This window comes from Olea europaea, unplaced genomic scaffold (genome assembly GCF_002742605.1).
Source record: "Olea europaea var. sylvestris unplaced genomic scaffold, O_europaea_v1 scaffold3691, whole genome shotgun sequence".
In the NCBI taxonomy this organism is placed as follows: Eukaryota; Viridiplantae; Streptophyta; class Magnoliopsida; order Lamiales; family Oleaceae; genus Olea; species Olea europaea.
Genome location: NW_019256206.1, coordinates 27,129 through 36,284, shown reverse-complemented (window position 1 = coordinate 36,284; position 9,156 = coordinate 27,129). Strand labels below are relative to the sequence as shown.

The window sequence follows — 9,156 nt, the reverse complement described above, 5'->3', positions numbered from 1 at the left end:
GGATCCACCCGCGCACACGTGAACGAAGGTTCTATACGCTAAGACACGTGGACGGTCTAGAACGAACGAATCAGGGGCGTGAGTGTAGTTCAACGACACGGGACGAGAACGTTCGGAATTCGACATGATGTTCTTAATCCGATCGTACAATAATTACCAATCAGTGCTCATGAGTGTGCATGTAAATATGTATGAACTCGTATTGTCTTGTAAGAGAATATGAAAGAGAGAGTAAAATGTAGTTCTTGTATTGATTCTTGCATTAGCCCTTAAATGTTATACAAGGGAAGTATTTATAGTGTTACATGTGAAATGACAGCCCTTAGATGAGGTGGCACGTTGCCTCATCTCCTTAATTCAAACATCCAATCTTAGGCATCATTCTTGACTTACTAGCTTGCTGCGCATTTATTGCTTATGCAGAACCCCCATGCTAGTGATAAGACTTGACATATGCACTCATGATAAACGTTCCATCAATCATTCAAACAAGATCTTTATGTAGAAGATCTCTTAGGAGAGGTGATCATGGAAGACGTTCATTCATGGTTCGGGGGCCTCTGTCGCTCATGTATTACTTCCGCTTCAGGGCTTCAAAAATCTTCACAGGCCTCGGCATATGGAGTTCGGCAACATTCAAGGCCTCGGTATATGGGCCTCGGCATGAAGAGTGTCGGCCATACATGCCACCTCGACTGGAGTGCCACGTGCCTCGGATTGAGTGGGCCATAGGCCCAAATATATTGGCCAAGTATGACAACACGTAACAAATACTAACCACATCTTTCATGAAATCCACAACTCTTCAATCACATATTTCAAAAACTTTTATCAAAATCTACTAAAAATCTAATTTTAATCTCCAGCAAGCACCGTATCTTTTATTAAAATCCGCTAAACCTTTTATCAAAATATTTTTCAAATAACACCTCAACAATATTTTTCTATCACATTCAATGTGTATCATATATTCACTTATCATCTAGAGACCCAGTCCAACGTCTTAATTAGAGCCATTAAAATTTTTGCAATTTTATTCAAGTGAAAATTAATTCCAATGCAACTGCGCCTTGGTTAAAATATTGCGCCATAGGTAAAATAGACACTATCTAAAAAAATTATCTCTAGGGAAAGCTGACAAAGACTCCATCAAGCTGACATGACGAGAAAAAATAGACAATGTTTAGAACTCCATCCAAATATAAAAACCATGTTCGAATGGAGTAACTCGACAAAATTAATATTTCTTTCCCTTTTCAAATTAAGAAATGATGTTATTTTTTACTTTTAAAAAAAAGGGACACCTAGATAGCAATACATAAATGCATTAGAGGCTAACCATGGACTTGAGTGTCTATTTCGTAGCCTGAAACGCAGTTTACTCAAAGAGTCGACTCTATCTCAAACTTATAGTTTACATTATCCTCAATGTAAGTAGAAATTTAACTTAAGGAAGAACATCAATGCTCCCCTTGTTCTATGATAATGCCTCTCCTTCAACATTCAACCCTTTATCCTCTTTCAGTCTTTCTAGCTTGATACTCAAATTATCTCCGTTGTATTTGAAAAGAGACGTGAAAATTTAATTAGCTAACGACATGGCTAGTTGCACAAAGAAAAGTTCAAAATCACGTGACATATTAGATTAACTTATTTTTATGACATTGTCTCTATATTTCTCTTAAAAGTTCTAAAATTGTAAAAAGAAGTCATAAGCTAAGAAGTGAAAGATAAAAGAGAAAAGTAGAGAGAGAAAATAGGGTTGCTTCCAATAAGTGATTGTTTTAAGTAGTTAGCTTAACTTCTAGAAACAATTGTTTCATGGTATTTTGAATGAGGCCGTACTGTTCTCACGAAAATTTAACTTGAACTCTATCATGAAAACTTCAACTTCTTCCGTTAACCTTGATTACAAAATCAACTTTAGGGCTATAACTAAAATCGAAGATTTCTTGATTGTTTCAACTTCATTGAGCGTCACCGTTTCACTTTGCTCCTTTAGGATCAACTCCTCCTTATCTGCATGATCTTCTTCTTCAGTTGTTATCGATTGGATGGCCATTCAACAATCCAAAATTTTGACCAATTACACAAGGGCATCTTCACGGAAAACATTTCTCATTTTTTTGTGGTAGTTGGAAGCCCAATGGAAGTGATTCTTATAATTCTCCCAAGAGCAAGGCATGCTCATTGACGATGAGCATGCGAAATAATTTAACGGGCAAGTCATCCTCATCAATTGCTAGGGCGAAAAATAATCCTATAGGCAAGTCATCCTCATCAATTTTTATGGGAGAAACTATTGTATGGATAAGGACTTTATCAATTTTTGGAGGGAGAAATAATCACATTAGCACACAACCTCATCATTTTTGCTAAATACATACGCTATTATAGCTCGTAGATGATACCATATGATGAAATCCCCCACTAACATGTCTTTCTCATCACTCGTGATCTGACATCTCGTGTTGCAATTCCTTTACTTCTCTTTGTTCCCTTATAATAATGGAACCAGGAGAAACAAGTAAATCAAATGAAAAATGAAAAATAAAAAACTCAAGCTAATATAATCAAAGAAAAAACAATTAAAAGTCCACAAAAACGATGCTAAATTTAATTTATTTATTTTTCAACCCTACTACGAGTACATTATGGTTTAAACTCTTTCATACGACATGATTTACACCATTAATTTTCCTACCACTTTTTCCATCAATGCATGGATTCCTCCGCATAAGGGGGAATGTCATGCTATTTGTACATCTAACATTATCTTTGATTTTCTTTCCTTCAAATGGATGGATCGTAAATGCTAAAGAACTAATTTAGTGATGAGTAAAGTGTCGAACATATGAGGCCAATTACTTACTTAATTTTAACTAAAACTAGCATTAATTTGACAATTACAACACTAATAGTTTGGTATTACTATATGTATCAACTAAAAACAAGAACATAAAAATAAGCAATAAATTATTGGAGTTCAATTAAATCTCTAAATGCACTAGGGTCGTGAATCTCTCATTGTTAATCTACTTTACATGTTCAAAATCATTAATAAATTAAGTTTGGTATTAACTATATCTATTTATCAACTAAAAACAAGAACCTAAAATAAGCAACAAATTCTTGAAGCTCAATTAAACCACTAAAGACATTAGGGTCGTAAATTTATCATTGTTAATCTACTTATCAATGAAATAATCAACACAAAGTTAGTTATATAATGAAATGGCAATGAGAATTAGTTGAGTAAATGAAAAACAGCAGTTTCCCATCAAAACTTCAATTGATTGGCCCTAAAAGTGGATGAATCGGGGCCCAAATCAAGGACCCAAAATCACGTAGCAACACCACAAAAATTGAACCAAGATTACCTACTCAAGGACCACAAAGGAACAACACAAAAACTGGCCGAACGCTGCTCATTGGAACAATCTTGGTACATGTAGATCTCTCTTTACACTCTAGCTTATCGAATTTACACTTAGTCACAATTTCACACCACATTTCACATCTCACATATTTAATCCAATTATTATAAACTGCCATATCATCCATATATCAACCAAGTGGTAAATAAAAATGTACAAATAACTTTATCCCATTTGGAATGGGTAGAGGAAATTAAACCGTCAAGCTAATTTCCCCAATTCCAACTATTCACATGAAAGAAATGTGGCTGAAAATTAGAAGAAAATTTGTGGAGTAAAAAATAGAAAGGGCTGGATACAATGGTTGGCATTTGGGCCATGGATAAAGTGATCGGGTAGCCCCATCTGATCCCATTAAATTACATTTCAAGATATTTTATTTTTTTTCCTCTATTTTCAATCAAACAATCTTTCATAAAATAATATTACAAGTAAATCGAAAACTTTTTCCTTTTTTTCAACTGCTCATTTTAAAAAAAAAAACATTATTCTATCCATTTTCATTACCAAAAAATGGGGGCCAAACAAGGGTGTATAATAAAAAAGCAAGTAGATTCAACCCACCTGTTGGGTGGAATTTTTTATTTTTAAAGTAAGACATTCTTGAATCGAAATTTGAGTTCTAGCATGCTGCTTAATCTTACATATCAGACTTAAATAAATTGGGGACGAGAATTGAATCCGGAATTTTTACAATAATGCTATTGTATTGAACGATCAAAATTAAGTACCATTTTGCTATTTTATTTATCTTGTTTTCTAATTTTCTTGAATCTATTCTCTTTTGTGAGAAATTGCAAAATATTCTTAGATTCTTGAATTTGTTGCAGGTGATCTATGATACTAAGAAGAATGAAGGAGTAGAGGATAAATCCAAGATGCCTCTTCTTGTTTATGTATCCCGTGAGAAAAGACCTTCACGGCCTCATCGCTTCAAAGCAGGAGCCCTCAATTCTCTTGTAAGCCATACTTCTCTCTGTATATCCATATATACATGAAGCCCTGTTTGGCTCTCATTAAATTTCATTTCATTTTTCTCTCTCCTATATTAATCGCACTCTTCCATAATATAATATCATACGTAAATCGAAAACTTTCCATCCTTCTCAACCACACATTTTTCAAAACAAATACTATTCCCCCCATTTTCATTTGAAAAAATAGGGGCAGACGGGGGCTAGTTTCATGGTAACTTGTAAGATGCTAATACTTTTTCATGCACATTTCAAAAATCGAAACCCTTTTAGAAGCTCTAAGAAACTTTTTGATCAAATATTTGAAAATCTGGATTAAGAATTGCACGTTAGTGCTTTGTTACAAGCCTCGACTAAGAATCAACTAAGTTGCAGCTTCAACTAAAAAGCTAACACTACCTTAGGCTTCAATCCTCCTATGACGAGAGTTTAATTCACTGCTAAATAGATTTTTAAAGTGGTACTTTTTCCACAAATACCTTTCCAAGTGTCGTGTTATGTTGCGTTTCCTATTTCTATTTTCGCGCAAAGTGCAAAAATCATCCAACTCTACTGTTCATGCAGCTTCGAGTTTCTGGGATAATGAGCAATGCACCCTATGTACTAGTATTAGATTGTGACATGTATTGCAATGATCCTTCCTCTGCCAAACAAGCAATGTGCTTCCATCTTGATCCCAAGATGTCAACATCTCTCTCATATGTACAGTATCCTCAAATATTCTACAATGTCAGCAAGAATGATATTTATGATGGCCAAGCAAGATCTGCTTACAAGGTACAAAAACTTTATTATTTTTCAGATTCCATAAGCTGTTTCGCATTTTGGAACTAATCACCTTTTTATTTCTTCGAATAAATAATATTATTATGTATAGACTAAATATCAAGGCATGGATGGGATAAATGGCACTGTTTGCTCGGGAACTAGCTATTACTTGAAGAAGAAAGCCTTGTTTGGTCACCCCAATCACGAAGGTTTTCCTATATACTTTTCTCTTGTGGCGTTGATTTTTCATTAGTTTTCGATGAGGGCATGTCTTATATGTATTGTTATACAATATAATATACAAGATTTTAACTTTTTCTTCATTAGTACTATCGAGTACAGCATAGTTTGCCTCAACAAACATGCCATGAATATAATTGATTGCATTAGGAGAAAAATATAATGTTATCTACTTCTCAAATGTTTGGCAGATGAATTTCTTGATTATGAGCCAGAAAAGAACTTTGGCTTCTCTAGCATGTTCATTACTTCACTAAAAGCACTAAATGGAAAGGAAGTTGTCAATGAAAGGGAAATTTTATCTGATGCAACTTTGGAAGAGGCAAAGAATCTGGCCTCTTGCAGTTTTGAAGAAAACACAAAATGGGGAAAAGAAGTAAGTTTAATTAGCAAACTTTTAGCATGTTTTCCCCTGCTTAAAAACACCTTCTCAGGTTCAATTTTCGGCCTTTTGGGCAGTATGCATACACATGCTACCCAAATAAGCACCTAAAAAGGTTCTTTTAAGTGGGGCAAAACGTGCTCCTTATTTCATTTTTTCTACAATTCTTTAATGATCAAAATTGAATGAATTTTGTTACTCTTTTATGATTACAGATTGGTTATTCATATGAATATTTGCTGGAGAGCACTTTCACTGGTTATCTTCTGCACTGTAAAGGATGGAAATCGGTTTATCTCTACCCGGAAAGGCCATGTTTTCTTGGTTGCACCACGGTTGACATGAAAGATGCCTTGGTTCAAATGATGAAATGGGCTTCTGGATTGGTTCAAGTAGGTTTTTCAAGATTCAGCCCTCTCACTTATGGGGTGTCTAGAATGTCTCTCCTTCAAAGTATGTGCTATGGATACTTTGCATTTACGCATTTTTTCTCCATTGCCTGCCTGATATATGGCATCGCTCCTCAGCTTTGCTTCCTGTTTGGAATTCCCCTATTTCCCAAGGTAAATTTGCATATTTTTATTCAAGGCTATCTATTTGATATATGGCACCTGGGATAGAAAGACTCGTATATTAAGAAACTCCCTCAGGGAAGCTACTCCTAGAAGAGGAGTTAAGAGCTTCCGTAGGCTTATTCTACTTTAGTTCCATAAATTCACTTCAATCTGTCTTATTTACTTAATTTTGAGTTAGTGTTCTAAGCCTTGTAAATTACTTTTCCAGGTCACAGACCTCTGGTTTGCTGCATTTGCAACTGTGTTTGTGTCATCTCAAGCTCAACATCTATATGAAGTTCTTTCTAGTGGTGGCTCGATTAGGACATGGTGGAATGAACAAAGAATCTGGATGATAAAATCAGTAACGGCTTGCTTATTTGGATGCCTCGACGTTCTCATGAAGTGGATAGGCGTAGCGAAAGCAAATTTCCAGCTGACAAACAAAGCCATCGACCAAGAAAAACTCGAAAAATATGAGAGAGGAAAATTCAACTTCCAAGGTGCAAAAATGTTCATGGTACCCTTATCACTGCTAGTTTTATCAAATTTGGGGTGTTTTATTGGTGGAGTGAAAGGACTTATAAGTGGAAGAAATATTGAGGAAATGTTTGGACAGGGTGCTCTATCCCTTTATATTCTTGTTCTAAGTATTCCAATTCTTGAAGGACTGATCCCTAAAATGGGCAAATGAAATTGTTGATTTTTTATATTTGTAGATGTAATACCTATTCATAAGAGTTTTCAATAAAGGGATGAAATTTATGATGAAATTTATAGTGTTATATTGAGAGAAATGTGTTTTCCATTAGTTTAAATTTTAAAGTACACCATATCTTGCATCTGATAACTGTTCTACGAAATTGCACCAGAAATCTCACATTATGTGAGTTCTATGTTGTGATAAAAAATGTCAAAAAATCACTCAATCCTTTCCATTGTGTCTTACCTATTGGCATTCTGTGAAATGCAATTCTGTACCTACTGAATTGTTCTATTCCTTGTGTAAAAAGTTGGAATAAAATTGCAATAATAACATCAAATTTAATGCAGTTCGACAATATATCTCTAACTCCAATTAAATTTTCCACTCTCAAAATAATTAAATTGAACCATTATGTCTACATGACTATACGACAGCTCTCCAAACTTTTGGCCATGCACATTTTTATGCTACTTTCCAATAAAAAATTACTAAAAGTTTTTATATATGATGGGCCCAGTGTCACGCCCAACTAAGGTCACGGTAGACCTTTAAAAATTGAAAGTAAATTCAAATACGAAAGCAACTTCTAGACTTTAGAATGGTGTCCATCAAATTTAAAAGAAGAAATGTTCATTTGAAATTTGTCATTTTCATATGTTCAATTTATCATGAATTTTCTACAACAATGATAAAGTTGTCTGCACCTTGTCTAGCTATTCTTTGACAACATGTCTAGTAATTACTGGACGAGACATGACGATATAATAAATAAAACCTCGTTTGATAAATTCTCAAAATCTTTGTTAACTTTCAATATTACGAACTTTTTAACTGAATAAAATTTTAATTTAAACAATATATTCCAAAAAGTTTGAGCATGTTTGAATTAAAATTTGATTTTAATTTAAGTCAAAGTCAAATAATCAATACTGTTGACCCCAAAAAAGTGTTGCCAACAGATGCCGGATCCACCCGCGCACACGTGAACGAAGGTTCTATACGCTAAGACACGTGGACGGTCTAGAACGAACGAATCAGGGGCGTGAGAGTAGTTCAACGACACGGGACGAGAACGTTCGGAATTCGACATGATGTTCTTAATCCGATCGTACAATAATTACCAATCAGTGCTCATGAGTGTGCATGTAAATATGTATGAACTCGTATTGTCTTGTAAGAGAATATGAAAAAGAGAGTAAAATGTAGTTCTTGTATTGATTCTTGCATTAGCCCTTAAATGTTATACAAGGGAAGTATTTATAGTGTTACATGTGAAATGACAGCCCTTAGATGAGGTGGCACGTGGCCTCATCTCCTTAATTCAAACATCCAATCTTAGGCATCATTCTTGACTTACTAGCTTGCTGCGCATTTATTGCTTATGCAGAACCCCCATGCTAGTGATAAGACTTGACATATGCACTCATGATAAACGTTCCATCAATCATTCAAACAAGATCTTTATGTAGAAGATCTCTTAGGAGAGGTGATCATGGAAGACGTTCATTCATGGTTCGGGGGCCTCTGTCGCTCATGTATTACTTCCGCTTCAGGGCTTCAAAAATCTTCACAGGCCTCGGCATATGGAGTTCGGCAACATTCAAGGCCTCGGTATATGGGCCTCGGCATGAAGAGTATCGGCCATACATGCCACCTCGACTGGAGTGCCACGTGCCTCGGATTGAGTGGGCCATAGGCCCAAATATGTTGGCCAAGTATGACAACACGTAACAAATACTAACCACATCTTTCATGAAATCCACAACTCTTCAATCACATATTTCAAAAACTTTTATCAAAATCTACTAAAAATCTAATTTTAATCTCCAGCAAGCACCGTATCTTTTATTAAAATCCGCTAAACCTTTTATCAAAATATTTTTCAAATAACACCTCAACAATATTTTTCTATCACATTCAATGTGTATCATATATTCACTTATCATCTAGAGACCCAGTCCAACGTCTTAATTAGAGCCATTAAAATTTTTGCAATTTTATTCAAGTGAAAATTAATTCCAATGCAACTGTGCCTTGGTTAAAATATTGCGCCATAAGTAAAATAGACACTGTCAAAAAAAATTATCTCTAAGGA

General features: G+C 34.9%; 2 protein-coding genes across 2 annotated transcripts in view; both read left to right on the top strand.

Annotated features, from left to right (window-relative positions):
- Positions 1-450, top strand: part of LOC111386709 — a 3,062-nt gene extending 2,612 nt beyond the window's left edge. Inside the window, exon 3 of the mRNA XM_023011174.1 lies at positions 424-450. Within this exon, the coding sequence (XP_022866942.1) occupies positions 424-450 (27 nt within the window). The remainder of the gene's footprint in view (positions 1-423) is intronic.
- A 3,557-nt stretch (positions 451-4,007) lies between these two features.
- Positions 4,008-7,128, top strand: LOC111386708 (cellulose synthase-like protein G2). The gene is made up of 7 exons (XM_023011173.1): positions 4,008-4,029; positions 4,268-4,396; positions 4,976-5,188; positions 5,289-5,388; positions 5,611-5,795; positions 6,017-6,364; positions 6,585-7,128. Exons 2-7 carry the CDS (start codon positions 4,316-4,318, stop codon positions 7,047-7,049), a joined length of 1,392 nt encoding a protein of 463 aa, XP_022866941.1. The 5' UTR covers positions 4,008-4,029; positions 4,268-4,315; the 3' UTR covers positions 7,050-7,128.
- Positions 7,129-9,156: the final 2,028 nt, after the last annotated feature.

Coding starts and splice junctions, on each gene's coding strand:
- LOC111386708 (XM_023011173.1), top strand. CDS start 4,316: ATGCCTCTTCTTGTTTATGTATCCCGTGAGAAAAGACCTTCACGGCCT. Junction 5,796..6,016: donor ACACAAAATGGGGAAAAGAA/GTAAGTTTAATT, acceptor TTATGATTACAG/ATTGGTTATTCATATGAATA. Junction 6,365..6,584: donor GAATTCCCCTATTTCCCAAG/GTAAATTTGCAT, acceptor TTACTTTTCCAG/GTCACAGACCTCTGGTTTGC.